Genomic DNA, 24893 nt, shown 5'->3' with positions numbered 1-24893 from the left:
CACAAAAAAATCGATATATATTTTTATATTCAATAATTGATTAATAACTTATTTTTTATGTATATATAATATAATTGATTAAACATAAATTGTAAAATTACTTGTCATGATCAGTTTATTTTAAAATTATTTATTATTTCACAATAAGTAAAAAAAAGAAAAAACTTGTGTAGAGAGTTTGGTGGATTGTAAAGACTAAAAAGAGTGTAGAGTGTAGAGTGTAGAGAGGGGGACAAGAGAGTGGGGCGTGAAAACAGTGGGACCCATAAACGTCATTTCAAAGGATGGACAGGGACAAGGACGTAAATGCGCCGAAAATATTTATAATAAAAAAAAACACAACACAACACACTCGATTTTCGTGTCTTTCTCTCTCTCTATTTTCTTGTTCTTCTTCTTCCATTTTCCTTCAATCTCAATTTTCCCGGAAAATTCTCTCACCATTACTAGGGTTTCTCAACTCCCTCCTCCTCCTTCTTAACCGTAACAAACAAACAAACAAAAAACTCTCTCTCTCTCTCTCTCTCTCTCTCTCTCTCTCTTTGAGACGAGAAACAAACAGGGACAAGAACAAGAATACACAGACACACACAAACGACAACATTGGTTTCCCCGAACTCACACCTCTCTATTCCTTCCTTCTCCATCAAGCTCCATTTCTTATTCTCTCACTCTCTCACTCACTCACTTTCTCTCTTCTTCCTTCCTTTTCTCCCTTTTTTATTCTTTCACACTTCATCCTCTTCTAAAGTGTGTTCAACGTTCAAACTCAATCTTGAAATTTTCCTAAAGTTCCCATTTTGTTCCTTCTATGGATTCCTCATTCACACTCACCTTTGAACAAAACAATAAAAATCCTTAGAGCTTATCAAGACTGGTGTCTTGCTTCTCACACCTCACTAAAAATCAATTTTTTTTCTTTATGTATGGTTTTTGGTAATTAGTAGTGTGAAAACCAAAAGGGAACAAGGTTTTGTTTCCTCTTTCAGCTGGTATACATAGTCTGATTTACCTCTTAGGAAATTTGGAACCATTACCTGAAGAAATAAACTAATTTTTTTCCCTTTATTTGTTTTTGTTTTCTTTTCTGAAGTTTCTTTTTCTTCTTCTTTGTGCTTAACCAAACAAGTTTTTTCTATGCCAGAGCCCATACTTCACTGTCACCAAGGGTCCTGTTCTTGTTTAGGCTAGAACTTTGGCTTTTCCTTTTCAACTTCTTTGATTGTGATTTGGACTTGTGTCCTTTGGGATAATAGTAAGGAGGAATCATGGCTATGGCTGTGGCTCATCACAGAGAGAGTAGCAGCAGTGGTAGCATTGATAAGCACCTTGATTCTGGGAAATATGTGAGGTACACTGCTGAACAGGTTGAAGCTCTTGAAAGGGTCTATGCTGAGTGCCCAAAACCAAGTTCCCTCAGGAGGCAACAACTGATCCGAGAGTGCCCCATTCTTTCTAACATTGAACCAAAGCAAATCAAGGTTTGGTTCCAGAATAGAAGGTTTGCCTCAAACTTTTAGTTTAAACATCTCAATTATTATTATTATTATTATTATTATTATTTTTTGGGTTGATCGGGGTGTTGTCATCTAAAAATCTTAATTTTGTTGTATTTTTGGCTTCAAAGATTGCAACTTTTTGGTTATGTGAATTGTGGGGTGTTGTTGAAATGGAATCATAATGGTGCAGGTGTAGGGAGAAGCAGAGAAAAGAAGCTTCACGGCTTCAAACTGTGAACCGGAAGCTTACAGCAATGAACAAGTTGTTAATGGAAGAAAATGATCGGTTGCAGAAACAAGTGTCACAGCTTGTGTGTGAGAATGGTTACATGAGGCAGCAATTGCAAACTGTAAGTATATATGAACACACGTGCCTGTGTGATTAGCAATTTGTCACCTAATTTTCAAAAGAAATTATAACACTCAAAATGTATTTTTTGATGCCTACTATATTTGTGTCATGGTTTAGATTGAATTAAGTTTTGTTTTTTATATCAACATGTGATGAGAATATAATCAATATATATTAGAGTATTTTTATGTTTTGGTCTTTTGAAGGGTTATTTAAGTAATTTTTGTCCTTAAACACTGCAGACATCAGCTGCAACTACTGATGCTAGTTGTGATTCGGTGGTTACTACTCCTCAGCATTCCATGAGAGATGCTAACAACCCTGCTGGGTAAATTTGGAGCTATTCACTGAACTTTCTGCATTTTATATGTACATATACAATGAAGCTTTATCTGATTCTTTCTTTAATTGTTGAGATGTTTGCAGACTCCTAACAATTGCAGAGGAGACTTTGACAGAGTTCCTATCCAAGGCTACGGGGACTGCTGTCGATTGGGTCCAGATGCCTGGGATGAAGGTTGCTGTTCTTTATTTTTTGTTAACTCTTTTTGGTGATCCTAGAAGTGAAATTAATAAATGAGTTAATAATTATAGTATTTGGGGAGATCAGTATTGAGATTTTCTTACGATCATGAAGGTTAAAAGTTTAGTCTGCTAAACTTACGGATTTCGCTTCTTTTTTTTTTTCTTTGTCGAAAAATATTGTCAGCCTGGTCCGGATTCGGTTGGGATCTTTGCCATTTCACAAAGTTGCAGTGGAGTGGCAGCTCGAGCCTGCGGTCTTGTTAGTTTAGAACCTACAAAGGTAGTGTATCGTCTTGTAAATAAGTGAGTATGATTTGTGATTATTCTTCCATTTCTTTGTATGCAAGTTAAACTCTGCATTCTATTCAAGTTTTGAATTTCTAAGTCCCTAAATTTTTAATAGATTGCGGAGATCCTGAAAGATCGTCCATCTTGGTTTCGGGAGTGTCGGAGCCTAGAGGTTTTCACAATGTTCCCTGCGGGTAATGGAGGGACCATTGAACTTGTGTACACACAGGTGAGAATTTAAATACAACATTTGACAATTCTTTTTGTTTATTACTCTCTTGAGTAAAATTTGAATTTTTTTTCAGACATATGCTCCAACGACACTGGCTCCTGCCCGGGATTTCTGGACTCTCAGATACACTACAAGCCTGGAAAATGGCAGTCTTGTGGTGAGTTTGCGTTGGACTTACGATAAAACTGTGACTCTCACTTTTAAAGTTCTGCTTTGAAGTGAGACGATGCTTTCATTATTTTGCACTTAATCCATCTGATTCCACTTTTGAAGGTTTGTGAGAGATCTCTATCTGGTTCTGGGAGTGGCCCTAATGCAGCTGCTGCTGCTCAGTTTGTAAGGGCTGAAATGCTTCCTAGCGGCTATTTGATTCGACCATGTGAAGGTGGAGGGTCAATTATTCACATCGTAGACCACCTAAATCTTGAGGTTTGACCGACTGCTTTACAATTTGGCATCTGTTTTTCATTTCTTCTTTCATACATTAACCTGTTTGTTGTTTTCTTCCAGGCCTGGAGTGTGCCAGAAGTGTTGCGACCACTTTACGAATCATCAAAAGTGGTGGCCCAAAAAATGACAATTGCAGTAAGTTTATCATAGTTAATCTGTTAAATAATGTGTGTAAATTATCATTGACTAGTGTCATAATTGTGAATAATGTCCAAATCTGAGCTGCAAATCTTTTTGATGATTTCGTCTGGTATGAGTAAATAATATGGGGAAAATAGATGTTAGACTGTGCGAAGACATAATCTGGAAGTTGTAAGGTTCTGTCTTTATGACATACAGATTGAATATCTCCGTATATTTCCCTCGTTTCCTCTTGTTGTTCATCTATTCATGTCTTTAACCTGTTGTTAGGGAACATACTTTCATGTCATTCTGTATTTTAGAAGATAGTTATTAATTGATGGTTCTTGTGATAGGCACTTAGATATATAAGGCAAATAGCCCAGGAAACAAGTGGTGAAGTGGTATATGGATTGGGTCGGCAGCCTGCTGTTCTTCGAACATTCAGCCAAAGATTGAGCAGGTAGGCAAATAGCATGAAATCACTGTTTCTTTGAAACTTATTTCAATCTCCAGTTCCATTGTGTTTATTTTGCATCATTCTCTCCTATACGATGTACTCATTGGCTGAAATTGAAATCTCACACCTACAGAGGCTTCAATGATGCTGTGAATGGATTCAATGATGACGGATGGACTGTACTAAACTGTGATGATGCTGAGGATGTAATTATTGCAGTTAATTCAACCAAGAATTTGAGCGGCACTTCTAATCCTGCTAGTTCCCTTACATTTCTTGGAGGAATTCTCTGTGCAAAAGCTTCTATGTTGCTCCAAGTGAGTCTGAAAATCCAATTGCCTGAAATTCTCTGCAAAAGGTTCTCCTTGCTGGGATATTACTATTAGTCTTTTGTGCATGACATGGAAAAGTGAAACTGACATTTGAAAAGTTTGATATCGAATATGATCATTGAGGGGAAAGACATTCTTTGATAAAATGTGAACATGGTGATTTGAAATGGATGAAGAGTTCCTTAATATACATTGAATTGTTTTATGACAAGTCTTTTATATTACTTTGTTTTCAGAACGTTCCTCCCGCTGTTTTGGTTCGCTTTCTCAGGGAGCACCGCTCAGAGTGGGCTGATTTCAATGTTGATGCTTATGCTGCTGCATCACCGAAAGCTGGCTCCTATGCTTATCCAGGAATGAGGCCTACAAGATTCACTGGCAGTCAAATAATCATGCCACTTGGCCATACAATTGAACATGAAGAGGTAATTTGCTTTTTTCATTCCCAGCTACTTGCCACACAATGTCTTTCCTTTTCGGGCCGATTATGATTTGTACTTTCAAGCAAAATCGCCAACAAGGTTTCATTTTTACTCCAGATGCTGGAAGTTATTCGGCTTGAAGGCCACTCTCTTGCCCAAGAAGATGCTTTTGCTTCTAGGGACATTCATCTCTTACAGGTAATGTGTTCGACTCTTGTTTTATTCTAATGCAATTCTTTTTAGCTATGCAATGTCAGGTTAAATGCAAGTATAATTTTTTCAGTACGGCGTTGCTATTATTTTTTTCAATGATGTGATTGTCTGATCAAATATCTCTGAAGTGTTAAGATTTTCAATTATCAAATTCTTACGAAGATATACTTCATGCTGATGTTTCTTTTGGCCTTATTTTTTCAGATATGCAGCGGAATTGATGAGAATGCTGTGGGGGCTTGTTCTGAGCTTATATTTGCTCCAATCGATGAAATGTTCCCTGATGATGCTCCATTGGTACCATCTGGCTTCCGCATCATCCCATTGGATTCAAAACCAGTTGAGTATTGATTCTTTTGCATCATCCCCTTCTATTTTTTTTCACTGTTGCTGATGTCGGTCTATGAACCCCTGTATGTTACCATGTTTCAGGGTGATAAAAAGGATGCAACAACTTCTAACAGGACCCTTGACTTGACATCTGGTCTTGAAGTTGGCCCGGCGACTACTCAGGGCGCAGGAGATGCATCATCAAGTCAAAACACCCGATCAGTGTTGACCATCGCGTTCCAGTTTCCTTTTGACAGCAATTTGCAAGATAATGTTGCTGTCATGGCACGACAATATGTCCGTAGTGTGATTTCTTCTGTCCAAAGGGTTGCTATGGCTATATCTCCTGGAATGAACCCTAACGTTGGGTCTAAACTATCTCCTGGTTCTCCAGAAGCCCTTACACTAGCTCACTGGATCTGCCAGAGTTATAGGTAAGTTCATATTTTTGTTAAATGATTCTAGGATTAGACCCATTGAAGCATTGTAGTTGGTATTTCTTTTTGGGAAAAAGGCCTAATAGTAATATGTCTCTTCCCATTAACAGTTACTATTTAGGGTCTGACTTGCTGAGATCAGATTCTCTTGTTGGCGACTCGATGTTGAAGAGTTTGTGGCATCATCAGGATGCCATTTTGTGCTGCTCACTGAAGGTATGTATGGTTTTGGTTTCGGTTTTTGGAAGTTGTTTTTCTGATGGCCCTTAAAATGCATACCATGCGACAATTATGTGATGTTCTTTTGTGCATTGCAGTCGCTGCCAGTGTTCATCTTTGCGAATCAAGCTGGCCTTGACATGTTGGAAACAACCCTAGTGGCTTTACAAGACATCACATTGGACAAAATTTTTGACGAATCCGGTCGCAAGGCATTGTGTGCAGACTTTGCCAAGTTAATGCAGCAGGTAATTTCCAAATTGAACCAAGTCTAGAATGAATGCATTTGGTTTGCGTTTTCATTTTCCATATGTTTTGTAGGATTTTAAGAAAATAGAGAAAACAGTTAAAATAATAAAAAACCGATTTTTGTTTTCACAGCCTGTTTTTTCTTTTAATTTCCGAAATTTTGAAAACAGAAAACACTTGAAATGAAAAGCAAACTAAATGCACCCTAAGATTTTATTTTTATCGTTTAGTTTTTTTATTTTTATCGTTTAGTTTTTTCTTCGCAAATCTTGAGAATATAATATATGGAAAATAGAAAACAAAAGATGGAAACTATGTTGTTTCACATTGTTATTGCATTTTCTTGTTGCAAACTACACTTCCCTATTCAAAAAATGGTGAATTTGTGTGTTCTTGTATCAGGGTTATGCTTATCTTCCAGCTGGAATATGCATGTCAACAATGGGGAGGCATGTTTCATATGAACAAGCCATAGCATGGAAAGTGCTTGCTGCAGAAGACAACACTGTTCATTGCTTAGCTTTCTCTTTTATAAATTGGTCATTTGTATGATAATGGATCCAATTTGGTGTTTCCCACTTTGAACATTAAAAAAGAATTGAAAGGGGGCAAATATGGAAGTTCCAAATTTTTGTAGTGCAGGATCAAGTTTGCACCCTTTTTTTTGTTCAAATAGATTATTTTTTTGGGTGGGGGAATAAACTTTTGAGTGAATACCCCATTCGGTCCCTAACAATTATTTCGAAAAGACGAGGCCCAAAAAAAAAACACCCAATCCGACCCGATATTTTTTTTGGAACTGATTAGTTCCTGTGTCAAAAGAAAGTATTAATTTTTTTGGCACAGAGACTAATCAGTCCCATAAAAGTAAATCTCAGGGCCAGGTTGGTATTTATTTTTGTAAATGGCCTCGTTATCTTTTGAAACAATTGTCAGGGACTATTTTGGATTTTTCTCTAAACTTTTTCAAGGTGAAAAAAGTCATAGAATATAAGATTTAGAAACAGAATATTATTGACAAATATTATTTTGAAAGCAACTTATATTTATAGGTAACTTTTTGTTTGGAGGTTTAAAAAGAGTTATTGGATTATCTTTGTAATAAGTTTACCATGTAAAAAGTTTTTTTCTCAAATATATGATAAGCTAGATACATTATTTGATAATCCCTTTTAATTCAAACATAAATATAAACTATCAGAACTTATTTTTCATAAAAAATTAAATAGTTATTGAGAATAATTTTAATTCTATAGTTCTCCTAAAACACAAGCACTATGCTAAAATAAGAACAGAGTTGGTTACAAGAAACGCCACTAATACTACTAGGATGATTAATGTTATTAAGAGTGCTTAATCATTCGTTATTCACAGCACTAATCATGTTAGTGTTAGATTCCATATAACCCCATCAAACATAAAATTATCTCAAGAAATTTCTTGATATTATTTTCTTTGCCCCATTATTTTGCAAGATTTGAACTTGAAACCATCTTTAGAGGATAAATTTTTAATCATTTAAACCAACCAACCAAGCATTGATACAAATTTCAATACAAAAGAAACCACCCTATGAACAAGTTAACATTGAACCTCTGGTTTGGTCAATGAGATTTACATGCAACCATTGCATACTAACAAAATACCAATCATAAAAACATTTGGGGTAAGGTAACACATGATGGCAACACTCATCTTTACGAGTTGCAAAAGTTTCTGTATTTTTCTGTATGTATCATTGTTAAGACCGTGTTTGGTAGCTCGGAGAATACGAAATACAGATACAGAGACACAGCTTTGAATATCTGTCTCTAACTCGAAACAATATCGTGCATCTCTCTATCGCTGTATTTATTTCTTACTCAGTTACCAAACGCGGCCTTATGTAATTTTACCGGGATGCCAAGGACCAGAAGTTGAGCAGGAAAGAAGGAACTGTTGTGAACCAAGAAATGAAGGCCATGCCGGTAGCAGTTTCGAACTGAACACAGTGGTTTTGTCCACAGCTTCCAAGGTCATTATCTATGAGCACGGTTATTCCCGCTGATGCGCAAGCCGCAGCAAATGTAAGTGTTGATGTGACCTGCATGCATGTAAAGACACAACAACAAACAAGTCCTGTGAAATTAACAGCACTGCAGCATTTTCATTTTTCAGCAGGGGGTAAAAAAACATTGCATAAGCCAAAACTAAATGCTCCATGTGTCTAACATCATGGTTAGTAAAGACAATAGTAGTTGACTGAGCTTTTCAGTTACAATTCCTCAGTGATGGCAGTTAAAATAAATGTAAGTTGACCAGCGTTATTTGAACACGACATGTGATATTTGTACTTCTACCTTTTGCACCAAGCCGACACACCCCTCTCTATCGTTGAGATAAGCCCAACATCTCATCTAAAGATGGAGGAGTTTGTGTTGTTGACTAATTGTATGCGATAAAATGAGTACACAAAGTATTTCTCTTTGAACATATTGATAAGAAGTGTGGTGTACATCAATAGGAAGTTCAAGTGAATGGGATTGGTTTGCTTTCTCATTTTCACTGTTTTCTGTTTCTACGATTTTGTGAAAGAAAAAAAAAAGGAGAAAATAGGAGATGAAAACAGAAAACAAGATTTTATTATTTTCTCTTATTCCTTCATAAAGTTTTTAAAACAGAAAATAAAAATGCAAACCAAACGCACCCAAAAATTGCTTGGAAGGTGTAACAATTATTTTGCATTACAGAATTTTTACATTATTATTATTGAGGCTTGCGATTTACTATAGAGATCTTACCCCATCACCAATGGTAAATAAACTGACAACTCGGTTGTTCTGCAAAGACCTCCTTACTAAAAGGGCGTATAGGTCGATAATAGCCAATGAAAGGCTCCACAAGCACTGCAAGCCCGCAGCCGCAACAAGGTAACTGATGCAAAGAGAAGAAAAGAGATATTACTAAATTGGATAGCATTTCATGAACAAGAAAAGAGAATGGACAACAATTCTGTTATTTGTTGAGTGCACTAACTTAATACACAACAGAAGTACAATCTGTAACAAATTAACCAAGCCATCTTAGCAAAATAACCGGTTTTCAAACCCACGACATGCTAAAGGTTAATACTTAATAAATCTTAGTAGAGTCTAACGGATTACATTCTATGAAATGCAAAACTCTGAATCTAATTTGTCTGTAATGGAATAAATTTTCAACATGAACAGAATCCATCATACATAGGGGAACCCTAAACTGCAATTGTATGATAACTTGTTCTCATGATCTCTTCGCAAGCATAATTCATTGGAAGCTTGTGTTTATTAGCAAGCAGGATTTCATATGAACCATGCATCCTCCACCATTATCACACTTGTTGATATAGCTATATATACAAATGAAGAAAAAAAGAAGAATGACTCGCTAATTGATTAGGCTTAAGCTGCAAAATTCTCCCTCAAAGAATCAAATAATGCAATCTAGATCCACCAATGGCATTATTTATCATACACATGCACACTCTTTGGTCCTTTAAAGCCTCCACAACTCCAACACTAGCAGCCACAATCCAAGGCTTTCTAGCTGAGCTACTCTGTATTAATTCGTCTCTCAAAAATTGAACAAGTGATGTTTACTAAAAAGAATAAAGGGTAAAAATCACATTCATAATAGTAGTCCAAATTTGATTGATTACCAGAAGGCAGTTACAGAAGGGAAATCACTAGTAGACGCCATGATGGCAAGCGCAGCCGCAGCGAAAATAAACTGAGAGACACGCAGACACAGGCCACCGGATGTGCCTGGCATGCCTTGAATATCCTTCATCCTCACCCTTGGAGGAGGGTTAATGTTGTTATTGTTGTTGTTGTTGTTGTTGTTGTTGTTTTGATCACCGCCTCCACCTCCTTCAGTAGTTGGAACTTCATCAATTGGGTGAACCGAAGCATGGCTCACACTCATTTCTTCTCCACAACACACTTCAATTCATAATCATGCCTCTATCATCAATACCATCCAAATTCACTTCCTTTCCCTCACCAAATCTGATGATCACATTCATAGAAACATCATCAATTCCCCATTTACCTTCACATGAATGATATGATCTAATCACACAATCAGAGACTCACATGAACATATAAATCAAAAGAAAAAAGCAAAAAAAGAAGAAGGTGATTTTATTAGAAATTTTCCATTTTTTAACCTTGTTTGATTAATTCATTGAATGCCCTTTAATTCATTTCCATGAAAGACAACAACTTTAACCTCAAAATCAGCCAAGAACACCACATGAATCAGATCAGTTTCATTGATTCCTTCATTAATTAAAAAAAAAACAAAAAACAAAAAAGAGGGGAAATTAGAGAAAAAGACATACCCAGAATCAGAATTGCAGTGAAGTGGTGCTTGGTTTGTTGCTATGAATGGAGAAACATGGAACTGAGATTGAAAGAGTGGATTTTTCTGGTTTGGTGAGCTGATGAAAGAGCAGTTGTTGAATAAATTTTACTTCTTTGGGAGGGTGTGTTTGGTGCACGCGTCAACACTGAAGACTTGTCATTGTTCCTCTGATTTGGCGTACCAGCTGCTCCAAATTAATAAATAATTACAAGCTTAATCAGGTTTTCCTTTCTTAATTTTTATCATTTTATTTATTTAATATTTTTTCACAAATGGTGAAATTGATCTCTCTATCGCCATTTTACCAACAAATTAACTTGAAAAAATACTTATATTTTGAATTATAAATGTAAAATTAATTTATATGTTAAAAAAGGATAATAATATCTAAATTAATATTACTAATTCTTAATTCATGTATCACTGATGAAAAAGATAAATGGAAAATAATGTGTCAAATCGTTAATTAGTAATTACAATATTATAAATGTTTGATTAACCATTTATTATTTAATATTAAAAATACAGTAATATTATTTAATTAGCAATTAAATAATATTACTGTTCCTACCCTGATCCAACGGTATGGTCCAGGTCCAAATACACCAAAAGGCCCAATCCAAAGATTGGCCTTCGTTATTCACCGACCTCTTCAAAAGAGGTCGGACTCAACACAGACTTCTTTCCAAAGAAGTCGGGCTCAAGAGATAGCTGGCAGATAACACTTATTCAAATAAGTAACTGTCCCTGAAATCTCTCAACCCACTTCTAGAAGGCATATCTTAACAATCCCTAGATAAAGGGACGGTTATCCACCTAAAAAGGTGGCACTACTCCAACGGTGGTTATTGGATCACCACTATAAATACACTGACACTCCTCAGGTATAACCAAGTTCCAATACATTCTAAACCTGCTTAACCCCATGCTGACTTAGGCATCGGAGTGTCTTTGTAGGTACCACCCCCCATCTCGTGGAACACACAACTCGGAGGCGGCTCCCACGCGTAAACCAAGTCGGAGACCACACTCCTCCAGCGCTTGGGCCTCAGACAAGCCCAACCACCGTCCGGTTCTAGGTAAGCCCCGGAACATTGGCGCCGTTGCCGGGGACCTGGAGCTCAACTCTTGATAATGGCGGATGATCAATAACATAGTCAGACAACCACTCGACATGAATAAGATGCAAGCATGCTAAAAAGAAGTTGGAATACAGTTTCTATGGATACCAGAAATCCCGTAAAAACTTCTCCCAATGGGCAGAGGATATCAAATAGGGATGATGATTCTACTTCTACAGTTAAATTGGATTAAAAGAGAAGAAAGCACCGTCCCAAGGCCATTGTAGAAAGCAAACCAAGATGAACTCGAAAGTCAATTGAATAAAAGAATTTTCAATTCAGAAAATTCAATTGGCAAAAGAAGTTACGTATAAAAAAAAAAGGGGAGAAAAGGGAACGTGACTAATCCCAACCTCTTCGTGAAATAGGATGGACAATGACATCTGTGCCAACTTACAATCTCGGAAAAATCCATGATACCCACTCATGAAATGGAACAGTTGCATGTTCCAAATACACAACATCAGCCAATTTGAATGCAACCCAATCCGACAACGGAGTGATGAATCCAGTTTTTTCTTCAGTGGATTCACCTGTCAATTACAACAGTGAATAACACAAAGAATTCTCATGGTACATCTTTCGTTGGTTGCTCACAAATTACATCACTGCCAATGAATATGGAAAGAAATATTCCTGCGGTAGAATTTGATGTTGTTTGCACACCAATAAAGATGGATGTCTTCCAAGAAGAAAACTGGAATCCGATCCAAAGAAAAAAGAAAGTCGGAGTGACAAAGGCCCAGTCTTCATTGGAGGGAATGATGGTCAGACTTTTCTTCAAAGGCCAGATGAGCCGGGAGCTCACAAAGAAAATCCGACCTCTTTTAGAGAGCTCACGAATAAAAGTCCGACCTCTTTTAAAGGTCAGACTTTACAATAAAGTCGGATGAGTTGGGAGCTCACAAAGAAAATCCGACCTCTTTTAGAGAGCTCACGAATAAAAGTCCGACCTCTTTTAAAGGTCAGACTTTACAATAAAGTCAGATGAGTTGGGAGCTCACCAAAGAAAATCCGACCTCTTTTAGAGAGCTCATGAAGAAAAGACCGACCTCTTTTTAAAGGCCAGACTTTACAACAAGGTCGGATGAGTTGGGAGCTCACCAAAGAAAATCCGACCTCTTTTAGAGAGCTCAAGAAGAAAAGTCCGACCTCTTTTAAAGGTCAGACTTTACAAAAAGGTCGGATGAGCTGGAGCTCACAAAAAAAAATCCGACCTCTTTTAGATCCCACGAAAAAAGTCCGACCTCTTTTAAAGGTTAGACTACAATGAGGTTTAAAACCTCATTGCTCAGAAGAATCCGACCTCTTTAGATCCGACAAGGAAAAAATCCGACCTCGTTTTGGAGTCTGTAAAAAATCCGACCTCTTTCACGATCAACTCTACAATGAGGTCAAAAACCTCGAAGAATATCAGAAAGAGATTCCGACTTCTTTTAAAGATCAGGGTCTACAATGAGGTCGAAAACCTCCAAGCTTAGAAAGAAATTCCGACCTCTTTCCAAGCTTAGAAAGAAAAATCCGATCTCTTCTAAAGATCCAAGCTTATGAAGATAATTTGACCTCCTCTGAGGATTCAAGTCTACAAATAAAAATCCGACTTCCTTTAAGAGCTTACAAAGAAAAGTCCGACTTCTTTCTTGAGGTACAACTTCGAGAACCAGATCCCAAGCATAAATGGCCATGAGAAGGTCATACGAAGAAATTTTTCAACTGACAACCTCGTCTTGATCCAAAATGACATCGGGCCAAAAGCGGACGAAGAAAAGCCAACACCAAAATGAAAAGATCCAACAAAGTCACTTAAGACTTGAAAAAGAACTACTACAACATACTCAACTTACTCGAAAACAATCTACCTAGATTGTGCCATGTTTACAACAAAAGGGATACTACAGCTAGAAAGCGCACCTTACTCCTTAATGCACACTTTTTCTGACTTGAAGTGATGAGATCCAAAGTGGCGCAAGAAGTTATAAATGCAAATCGTGGTCCGACCTCATTAAGCCACTTGTACTAAATCAAACTGGCAAGGGGCAAAGCCTAAAACGAATTGCACAAATAACTTAAGGACAACGTGATCATAATCAAACATCAACACGAAGAGGATGTAAACCCGACGTCACAACAATTTGTTTAAAACAAATTGAGAAAGGATGGCGATTTATAAGAATGCCTCCTCAAGCCAAGAGATAAGTATCCAACCTTACTAAGTTGACACAACAAGTATAAAACAAGTTATCCGACCTCCCAAAAAGAGAGTCCAAAATAACTTGTAAAAGTCACATAGCAACAAATAGTAAGATTCAAGAATGGCATGACTGAATACTCGAGTCCGACTTTATGAAGCTCGACCTCGAGTAGGGGCACTGGCTTATCATGAAAGCTAAGTCCAAAATTATTAAAAACTAAAGACAACATTCTACAATGATGCTAGAGCACGAAAGAAGAACGTGACCCCCTTCCAGAAACTTGAGAGCAAACTCAGATAAGGAAAGAGCTCTTGAGACAAAGGATGGCTACGAGATTCGCCGCAAAAGACCTCATCTTGATAAGAAAAAATATCAGGCTACTGAGTTCGGGCGAATGAAAGCTGACAACAAAAAGGATAGGACCCTACAAGATTACTGAGATCTTAGGAAAAGGTTATTACAAGGTGACCGACTTAAACAGCACCGAGCTACCAAGGTCGTGACATGCTTGTAACATGAAAAGGTACTAAAAACAAACTCTACTCCCTGATATACTCTTTTTCCAACTTCATGATTTTTTCCCAAAAATTAAAGAATTTTTCTGAAGAAGGGTTTTTAACGAGGCATCGTAGTAGAGACTAAGGGATCATAGATAGTGAAAAACCCTTAGTAGCAATAAAAGTACCTTCGCAAATAAATAAAGATCTTTTATCTCTTATAAATTCCTTCTCGTTTTTCTTTCTTTCTACGAAACGCACCGACTTAAGCTCGACAAAGCGTGAAAATCCCATGAACCGACCTAGATGGTCGTCAGGATAAAACGACGAGGTACAAGTCGGTGTAAAGAGGTTATAAAAGTCGATCGTAATAAACTCGGAAATTATCTGACTTACAAGTCGGAAAAACCGAGAAAAAAGGAAACGCATCGCAAAAATAACCTAAATCATAAGAGCTCAATAAATCAAAAATTGAGTATAAGGAATACCAAAAAGAGATCAGGAAACCTATTGAAAGCACTAAGGCAAAAGGCTGTCCCGAGTTGTTAAGGAAAACTTAACTTAAAAGAAAGGGACAGTCAGCCAAGAAAAAGGTTTTTCAAAACAAAGATCAAAAAGGTTTTTTCTAAGATTACTGAAATCTTAGAAAAGGGCTACTACAAAGTGTCTAACTTCGAGGGTGAAAAACTACCCAGGTCACAACACGAGCAAAGTATGGACTATTATATATTGCTGGAAAGCCCTGGATGTCTACTTTCCAATGCAATTAAGAGAGCGCCATTTGGATTTTTGTAGCTCCAAAAAATCCATTTCGAGTGCAAGGAGGTCAGAATCCAACAACATCAGCAGTCCTTTTTCAGCCTCTGAATCAAATTTTTGCTCAAGTCCCTCAATTTCAGCCAGAAAATATCTGAAATTACAGAAAAACACACAAACTCATAGTAAAGTCCAGAAATATGGTTTTTTCATAAAAACTAATAAAAATATACTAAAAAGTAGCTAGATCCTACTAAAAACTATCTAAAAATATTGCCAAAAAGCGTATAAATTATCCGCTCATCAATCATACACAAGGATGACAACCTTGTAAAAACTCGAAAAGGGAGGAAAAAGCATATCATCCCTTCACTTAAGGCGCCAATTTATGCTCGACAAAGCACAAAAACCATAAGCCAACGTTTTTAATGGTTGCTCAGATAAAGCGACGAGGTTCAAATTGGTGTCTAATAATTATAACATGGCTTGATGATTTAAAACAACTCAAGCTCATGATTTGAATGAAATTGAGTAAAACATAACCATATGATCTAAGCGATTTGCATTAAAAACAAGTCATATAAAATTCTATCACTCTAGAAACAATTCGAATCAAATGAGCTGAACAAATCATTGAAAGGCTTCAATCGATAATCCTATCCGCTTGATTGCTCGAGTCCGACTTCATAAAGCTCGACCTCGAGCAGGGGCATAATGGATAAAGCAACGAAGTTCGATGGTTATAAAGATGATCTGATAGTTTAAAAGGACTCAAAATAAACAATTTGTACTTGAAACAAGTTGTGAAGTCCTAAAAAACAGCTCGAATTTAAATGAGTTGTATGAAATTAGATCAAGAAATAGCCACGTTTTAATTAAACGATTTGAAATGGAACAAATCGTAAGACCTTAAAACTACTCGCATTGAACGAGCTAGATGAGGTTATACTAAAAAAATAATTACGAGTTTTGAAATAAACGATTTGTATCAAAACAAGTCGTAAGAAATCAGAATAAGTTTCAGAAAGGTGATTTGTATTAAAACAAGTCATGCATCCTCAAAACAGCTCGAACTGAACGAGTTGTACAAAATTAGGATAAGAAATGTTTTCTGGTTAAGCACGATGTGCTAAAACCAGTCATACAAAGCCTACAAGCCTTAAATAACTCAGAAAGAACGAGTTGTACCAATCAGTCTTAGAAAAAAGACTTGGCCAAAAACAAGTCGTTTAAAGAGGGAAAAGTATTTATAGCACGCCAGGGGCATAAGGGTAAATTGACGCGATCATTAAAGAAACGCGCTGTTACCAATGTAACTGCTCCCACGTGTAAATGCGAAAACCCCAACAGACGCGACGTTTGATTAGACTTGGCGGTTAAGAAATTTAAAATCACGCCAGTTTTTAAAGTCACGTCAGCTACAGACCAAGTTCAATACTCGAATCCAACTCATAAGCAAAAGAGATTGGACTCGAGTGGGGGCACTGTTCCTACCCTGACCCAACGGTATGGCTCAGGTCCAAATACACCAAAAGGCCCATTCCAAAGATTGGCCTTCGTTATTCACCGACCTCTTCAAAAGAGGTCGGACTCAACACAGACTTCCTTCCAAAGAAGTCGGGCTCAAGAAATAGCTGGCAGATAACACTTATTCAAATAAGTAACTGCCCCTAAAATCTCTCTAACCACTTCTAGAAGCCATATCCCAACAATCCCTAGATAAAGGGACGGTTATCCACCTAAAAAGGTGGCACTACTCCAACGGTGGTTATTGGATCACCACTATAAATACCCTGACACTCCTCAGGTATAACCAAGTTCCAATACATTCTAAACCTGCTTAACCCCATGCTGACTTAGGCATCGGAGTGTCTTTGTAGGTACCACCCCCCATCTCGTGGAACACACAACTCGGAGGCGGCTCCCAGGCGTAAACCAAGTCGGAGACCACACTCCTCCAGCGCTTGGGCCTCAGACAAACCCAACCACCGTCCGGTTCTAGGTAAGCCCCGGAACAATTACTATATTTTTAATATATTTGTATTACTCATGATATATGTAGTTACTAAAATTTATCTATTAATCTGTTTCAATATATATAAATTATATAGTTTGTAATATAAGGTTTCAAATTTAATATTTACTTTCGTTAATAATTTTGTTGAAAATTTTGAATTAATTATATATTTTTTTGGTACCAATAAAACAAAACAAAGCAAACAACATTAATACCAATTTTCTTTCATTTTTATCAGTATAAAAAATAAAAGAAATAACTGATTTTGATATTTATTTACATATATATATATATTGTTTTTTAATAAATTAATTTTACTAAATACATATACATATTTATCACAAAAACCCAAAATTTTCTTTCACTAATTTTATGTCTTAAAATTACTAGTATAATTGGGCCATTTTTTAATCTATTCATTATAATTTAACTAACTTAAAAGTCATCCATGCAATATAAAAAAATATAGTAAAAAATCACCACGGCAACAAAAATGGCATATTCTCCTTGGTTCTTAAAGAACCACTCTATACTTTTTCCACCGTAGACAAATCCTCTTTTTATTCTCGTAGTAAAGTTATTTGTAAGAAAATAAGACTATGAAATAGAGTAATTAATGAAGTATTATTTGAACGATTTTTTATGGCAACAACTAATAAATACTGAATTTGAATGATGATCGCTCACATCATCCCACCTATGCATAATCAAACCTATGATGTTATGTTTTTAAAGATAGAATTTGATTTGATGAACACTTATCCAAAATTAAGACTAAAAATAATAAAAGGAAATCTCCCAACAACATATCATGAAAATAGGAGTTTTCTACCTTAACAAAAAAGTAAGCATTCTATATTGAAGAAGAATCATTATAACCAAACAACTCTTGTATTCATCTTGTACCATACGATGATGTTATGTATACAAGATGAAATAATTGCTTTATACGACCCCACCGATACAAGACTACATGGAATCATGGCCTAGCTAGTAGCATCAAAGAAGAAAATGTTTCTCTATTGTCCTAAATGGATCTCATTACTAACATTTAGATAGGACCCCAACAAGATAAGTACATGACTTCTCTTAATGATTCCAATGACTGCTTAGCTTTTTGGGACCTCTTGAGTACTGTAATGGAGACCATAGCAGAGGAAGAAGAAGGAAACTGTGAAAACCATCTAACATGGCTCTTCACATGTTGTTGAACATTTCTGAGAACATAGTTCCACCTGCACACTCCTTGGTCCTTCAAAGCCTCCCCAACTCCAAGGCTTTCTAGCTGAGCTACTCTGTATTAATTCCTCTCTCAAAAATTGAACAAGTGATGAATAACTATGTATTTTGATTCATGAAGTAGCACAAGGTTTGATGTTATCTATCTATATAAAGAAGTTTTGTGATGCCAAAGAAGTTTGTAGCATCACTGAATTACTATTACTGACACCAAAAGTAATAACAACCTGGAAGCAACAAATTTTGCTATGTTCTCACAACTTGAATGCCGTTCCTGGTCTGTGAAGTAATTGACAATGGCTTGCATGCAATCATTCAAAAGCACTAATAAACCTTGAAACTGGCAATCTAGGAATAGACATATAATGCTTTCAATGAGTTCTTCAGCTTCTACAACAGAAAATGCTGGTCGTTTACTCCTGCAATGAGAATAAAAAGGCGTAAGTTGACATTGTCACACCACTGAACAAGGATGTCAAATCATAAATCATGTCCTAAAATCATTTGTCTAACTTTTGAATCATGAATCATAACACACACTGCCATTCAAAAACACATCAATGAAAAAGCCTAAAATAACAAGGATTTACACCTTAAATATGTAATATACTCAAGTTACAAATAAACACTTAATCACAAATCACTATGGTACAATAGACATTAGTGATGGTCAATAAACTATGATAACCCAAAAATCATTAGTAAACACTTAATTCGGGAATTCTTTAAGTGTGCCAGAGGTAATAAAGTAACAGAAAACCAATTCACATAATTATCTAAGTAGATTCACTGTTGTGGCTTACCGTATTAGACAACAAGCAGTGACAAATTTGAGCCAGGCTCGAATATTTTGAGGGTGGTTCTCCAGTGTCAGAATCTAGGAGACAAGTAGATTTTCTCAAAAGGATGGCAATAAATTTATGTAGCAATGTCTTTGCTGTTCCACTTGAAATTCTGAAAATATCTCAACATGGTTACCTAAATTTTTGGGTTCACCACTGGATGAAAATTCAAAAAGAAACCCATAAAGGGTCAAGAGCTCTTCTCAAATCTGAGTACTCAGGAAACCAACCAATTTTGACAGGCAATTCATCAACCTAAAAATATGATGCTATATTAAATACTAAAGTATCAATTGAAAATAAATTTAATCAAAACATGCTCGGTCATAATTGTTACCACTACCAACATCTATCATTACCAAAAGGAAACATAACAAACATGTATTTACCTCTTTTCTAGAAGAGAGAACTGCACACCAAAAGTCAGAGGATGAGTTTCGGAGCTCTTCATTTGATGAATATAACAATGAACGAACAAACAAAAATAGATGAGTGACAATTTAAAGCTGGTAACAACATAACATGAGGCTAAACTTTCACTCACTGGTGTTGAAGGACCAAATGGCTACTGGTTTTTCTACATGGCCACAGAGGATTTGCTAATTTTGTAAGCCAACCATTGATGTGCAATCTTTAAAGAAAGTTATCACCTGAAACAATGCAGCATCTTGACATAGATCTTGTAGAACTTGGTATTTTGCAATTCAAAAAGGAAATGGTCTATGTTTTGACAAAAAGAGCCAAAAATGCTGAATGAACAAAAAAATACCATAGCAACCTTTCTCTGCTGCTAATTCCACTACAGAATTTAGCTCATTGTTCAAAAATGACTGCAGAAGGTTGCAACTTCCAAGCTCAGGAAATTCCAACGGCGGAAAGGCTTTCTGAATCTCATGAAATGAAAATTAAAAAATTCAAATTCACTAATACTAATTAGTTGAAGTGAAAATGAAAAGAAAATGGTAATTAACGAAAAGGCAAAAATTTATGCATTGGTAACGCATTATGATGGAAGAAAAATTGCATCACAGCTTCGATAAAAACTAAAGATGGAGTATGGCAGGAAATTTTCGCATGTACAGCCAATTCAAGCCCTAAAAAAGACGGGGAGAAAGAAAATTACCTTTGGCATTTTAAGTATGTCATTGATTCCCTACTTTAGCTGAAAGCCTATCCCCAAAAATCTGATGCCCACTTCCTCAGCAACAACAAACTAATACAAAGCAGATTTAAGCGCACAACAGGGGAGAAGGAGAAGAGAGTAGAATAGGTGAGAAGAGATAGTAGCTAGGTTCTCCCTCTCCTATATAACAAAAAAAGTGTTCGACAATATATATAAAAAAAATAAAGTGTTTGATAAAGTACTAAAATTAAAAAAGAAGTGCTTAGACAAATAAAAACACACATATCTTGACTATAGTCCATAATTCATCTCTGTCACTTCACTCATTTTACTTATCTTTCTTTTTTCATTTAGAGTCCCTCTCTTCTTTCATTAATGGAGTCTTCTCCTTCCAAGAAGAATTCTCTTTCTTGGAAATTTATATTGTTCATAGCGTATTCCCTGATTGCCTCCATTACCATTTCTATTCATTTTATCATCACTACCACCACCACCAAAGATGACTTCTCAATGCCTATCATTAGAATACGTGAACGTGCTCGAACAATAGTTTGGCATTGGTATCACAATTCATGAGCCATCCAGGAACAATAAATCTACCAGTAGCTGCTAAGTGGCAAACGAAGAACATCTTGATGTAATTGCAAGATTCACCATAGGAGATGGTGTTGAACTTGCAGAGGTGGAAACTGTGGTGAACGCTGGAAGTGAAATTTTGTGGAATCTCAATAAATTCCCTCAAAGACACTTAATGTGCAAAAACTCAAGAAGCATTTACCGCCATGAGCCACGGTGTAACAGCATAAGAATTCACTGCAAATTCTCTTACACGCGACTATTGCAGATTTCGACAAGAATACGAAGGAAGCTTAGTTACAGAAGGCTTTCTTGTTATTGACAAGATTCTGGTTAAAAAACTAGGGGTTACTCTCCTGAATCTACGAGAAATCATCTTTGGTTGCAATTATCGGACTGTAAGCGAGGATCACACCAAAAGAATAATTGGGTATAGTCGAGGTCCCTTCTCCTTAATCCAACAACTTGACATAGTGAAATTCTCACACTGCATCCCTCAAGCAGGGAAGAAGGGTAACCTTGTTCTCTGCATGAGGAATGCAGTGTGAGAATTTCACTATGCCATATTGTTGGATTAAAGAGAGGGGACCTCGACTTAACCCAATTATTCCTTTGAAGTGATCTCGTCTATCGTCGATGGTTGCAACCAAAGATGATTTCTCCTAGATCAAAGTACCTCTAGTGTTCTAACCAGAATCTTATCACATATAATAAAATCTTCTGTAACTAAACTTCTTTCATATCCTTATAGACGCTTGCAAGAGTGCAAAATTTGCGGTGAATTCCTAGGCTGTTACACCGTGGTTCATGACAATAAGTTTTGCACGTTAAAGCGTCCTTAAGAGAATTTATTGAGACTGACAGAATCTAACTTCCAGTGTCTACCACAACTTCCACCTCTACAAGTTCAACACTATCTCCTACGCTGAATCTTGCAATGACTTCAAGATGTTTATTCATTTGCCACTTCAGTTATAGTGACTACTGGCTCCTCCTGGGTGGGTGGTTCATGAATTGTGATACCAATGCTGAATGATTGTTCAAGCACGTATCACTAGAAATTCTAGTGATGGGCATTGAGAAGCCATCTTTAGTGGTGGTGATGGTGGTTGTAAAATGAATAAAAATGATAACAGAAACAATCAGAAAAGAGGCTATGAACATATAAAGTTCCAAGAAAGAGAATTCTGATTGGGATGAAAAGACTCCGTTAATGGAAGAAGGTGAAAGAAGAGAATGATCGAGTCAAGTGGTGAAGTGACAATGATGCGGTGATGAATTATTGATTTGCAGTCATGATATGTGTTTTTTTTTATTTGTCTAAGCATTTTTTTTATTATTTTAGTATTTTATCAACCACTTCTATTTTTTGTTCGAATACTTGTTTGGGTTACATGGGAGAGGGAAAACCTAGCTACTATCTCTTTATTACCCATTTCAATCTAGCTCTCACGAATTCTACTGTGCACTTAAATCAGCTTTGTATTAGTTCGTACACAAATAATATTTAATTCATAACAAAAATTGCACTTCGAACAGAACACAAATGCTTACTTATTAGTTACTTTTCCGTCGCTCTTATCTCAAGATGTGCTGTGCTTCATTTCATTGTTTATTGACTTTTGAACCACAACCTGGGGATCTGAAAGGGTTCTGGGGATCTGAAAGAGTAAAAAAGTTTCATGTTATATAATCATATGACTAAATTGAGGCAAAGAAATCCCAACCAGTTATACATCTGTAGGAGTGACATGCAAATACATCTATACAAATGATACTCAAATAAATCACCAATGCATGAATGCCTGAAACCAAACTTGTCATTCTTGGACAGAGCATCTCCTAAGCTTTTCAAGTTCTACCTGATTAATAAAGCCACAAATTTACAACACAGTAAGCAGTCAATTGCAAGATTCTGACCACTGTTTATGCATCTCGCAGCTGCTTGTATCATCTCAAAACAATTACCTCGCTTCCTTCCATTAATGAAAGATACTTGATCACAGCATTATGCCAACAGTAGTGGCAGTGATAGTTCTCAACATGCTCACAAACAATGAACAATCAGAAGCAATTTCTCTAAACAAATAAATATACACATTCATAGGCAAACCCCCCCCCCCAAATACAACAATTAGAACCTAGAACCCTAACAATAAAAAACACACCTTCTTAACAATCAAAACCTAGAACCCTAACAATTAGAAATAATACACATTCATAAGCTAAAACCCCCAAACACAACATACTGCATAAACAAATACAACAATCAACAATAATTAGCAATTTCAAAATACACTGAACACAATAAAAATACAATAAAAAATCAGAACCCTAAACCCAGAATTTGAATGACAGAATCATCAAAATAGAAATAAAAATTCGGAATCATAAACACAAGTATCAACCCAAAATCATCAGAATTAAAAAAATCTTACTAAACAAGACGGAGATGCTGGACAGTGAGACACGGTGGGTCGGCGGCTGCTACGGAGGGGACGAGACTAGACTGAGAAGGACGACGACACTCCTGGACTGGACTGAGACGTATGGCAGAGTAGTGGAGCTAGGGGTGTTCGCGGTGCGGTTTGGTTCGGTTCGGTTAATTAGGAAAAAGTCATCCGATCCGATCGTTTATTAAGACTGCGGTTCGGTTTGGTTCGGTTTTTTTATCGAGATCATCCGAACCAAACCAAACCAATTAAAATCGGTTTGGTTCGGTTCGGTTTGTTCGGTTTTTTAATTATTAAAAAAGATTTAAATAAACAAAAAAATAAAAAAAAATAATTTACATTTAACAGAGACCAAACCCTAAATTGTCCCAATTTCACAAACCCTAACCTCAATTTCAGAGCAAGAATATAACTCAATCCAAATTTATCAATTACAGAATTCAAACCCTAAACCTAATCCTAATTTCACATTAACAGAATTCAAAGCATAGCAATTTCATCAATAAAAAATCAAAACATATATTAAAATCTGTGACAACTGCGGAACAGAGGCAGGCAAGAGGCAGAGACAGTGGCGATTGGTGAAGCTGTGAACAAACTGCATAAACAAATACCACAAATATATCACGTCACAAATATATCACGTCCGTTCTTGATGATTCCTTGACGATCGAATACATGTTTATCATGGCAAAAAATAAGTATAGTGCCAGACATTGAAGGGAGTAATAACAAGGTAGTGTGATCTTAGTATAAAAAGAAAACCGGAATTTCATGTTATGATGAAGATACAACTGCTTTCTTCATTGCTTATAATAATAGAAGATCCCTGTTTATCAAAGAGAAAAGCAGTAAAGTAACTGAACCAATACTAACAAAAACAAAAATTACTGAACACTACTCTCAAGAACTGGCTGAGTTCTTGTGACAGCTGCAGAAGGCATTTTACTGTTGCCAACCCATCTACTTTCAAGAACCAGATCTTCATTGGCCTGTCTTTCCATGTCCTGAATTCTTTTAGCCTTCACAAGTCTCAAACAAAGAACCCCTACATAAACCACTGCAATCAACCCGAAAAACCCAACCACAAAGCCAATCAGCCACAGATACCATGGCCGCTACTTCTTCTCCAGAGTCAGAACAATTGAGAAATGACCCTGCTCTCTCGCGTAACACACGCCATGGAAGCCCATCTCGGTAAGATGGAATGTTCCACTAGAGAGGAAGGCCACACACATTTGTGTTGAGAGTGAGGTTCCTCACATTTGTGTCCGTTACATTTGATGCATCGAAAAATCAACAACAACCAGCAATTTTAAAAATACACTAACATAGAACAAAAATTATTCAAACAAAAGCAAAATTTCAAACAAAATAAAATTATTAACCATTTAAAAAAATCAACAACAAATAAATGAACAATCAACAATAATTAAAATCAACAACAAATACATAATACATAGAATAGAAATTATTCAAATTAATACCTGACTGGGAGGCGTTAGTTCGGCGGGGATGGTAGGGGTTGGGAAGCGCTGGTTCGACGGGACTGAGAGGGGCTGTTGG

The 24893-nt window shown here is 36.4% G+C and overlaps 3 protein-coding genes across 38 annotated transcripts in view; 1 reads left to right on the top strand and 2 right to left on the bottom strand.

Annotated features, from left to right (window-relative positions):
* The first annotated feature begins 375 nt into the window (after positions 1-375).
* LOC107476962 (homeobox-leucine zipper protein REVOLUTA) lies at positions 376-6757 on the top strand. The gene is made up of 18 exons (XM_016096913.3): positions 376-1501; positions 1690-1849; positions 2094-2179; positions 2278-2368; positions 2561-2656; positions 2780-2893; positions 2970-3053; positions 3170-3325; positions 3407-3481; positions 3823-3929; positions 4060-4243; positions 4495-4683; positions 4798-4878; positions 5098-5232; positions 5326-5657; positions 5771-5876; positions 5978-6127; positions 6531-6757. Exons 1-18 carry the CDS (start codon positions 1269-1271, stop codon positions 6678-6680), a joined length of 2529 nt encoding a protein of 842 aa, XP_015952399.1. The 5' UTR covers positions 376-1268; the 3' UTR covers positions 6681-6757.
* Positions 6758-7622: 865 nt separating this feature from the next.
* On the bottom strand, positions 7623-10694 carry LOC107476963 (CASP-like protein 5A2). The gene is made up of 4 exons (XM_016096914.3): positions 10489-10694; positions 9805-10153; positions 8909-9041; positions 7623-8211 (listed from the first exon to the last, which is right to left on the bottom strand). The coding sequence occupies exons 2-4, from the start codon at positions 10068-10070 to the stop codon at positions 8020-8022; spliced, it is 591 nt and encodes a 196-aa protein (XP_015952400.1). The 5' UTR covers positions 10071-10153; positions 10489-10694; the 3' UTR covers positions 7623-8019.
* A 7181-nt stretch (positions 10695-17875) lies between these two features.
* LOC110278916 (uncharacterized) overlaps positions 17876-24893 on the bottom strand; it is a 10782-nt gene continuing 3764 nt past the window's right edge. For 6 of the 36 annotated variants that reach the window (XR_008006936.1, XR_008006941.1, XR_008006943.1 and 3 more), the window contains one exon: positions 17876-18752. The gene's annotated coding sequence lies outside the window, so the exon portion shown is untranslated. Of the gene's footprint in view, positions 18753-19135; positions 19431-19564; positions 19621-19719; positions 19826-19944; positions 20066-20298; positions 20389-22428; positions 22536-23312; positions 23926-24050; positions 24654-24814 lie in introns of those variants that run through there. The other 30 variants (XR_008006933.1, XR_008006938.1, XR_008006945.1 and 27 more) reach the window with 24 other exon arrangements.

This window comes from Arachis duranensis, chromosome 3 (assembly GCF_000817695.3).
Source record: "Arachis duranensis cultivar V14167 chromosome 3, aradu.V14167.gnm2.J7QH, whole genome shotgun sequence".
In the NCBI taxonomy this organism is placed as follows: Eukaryota; Viridiplantae; Streptophyta; class Magnoliopsida; order Fabales; family Fabaceae; genus Arachis; species Arachis duranensis.
The sequence above is the reverse complement of the archived record's forward strand: the minus strand, read 5'-3'. Positions and strand labels throughout refer to the sequence as shown.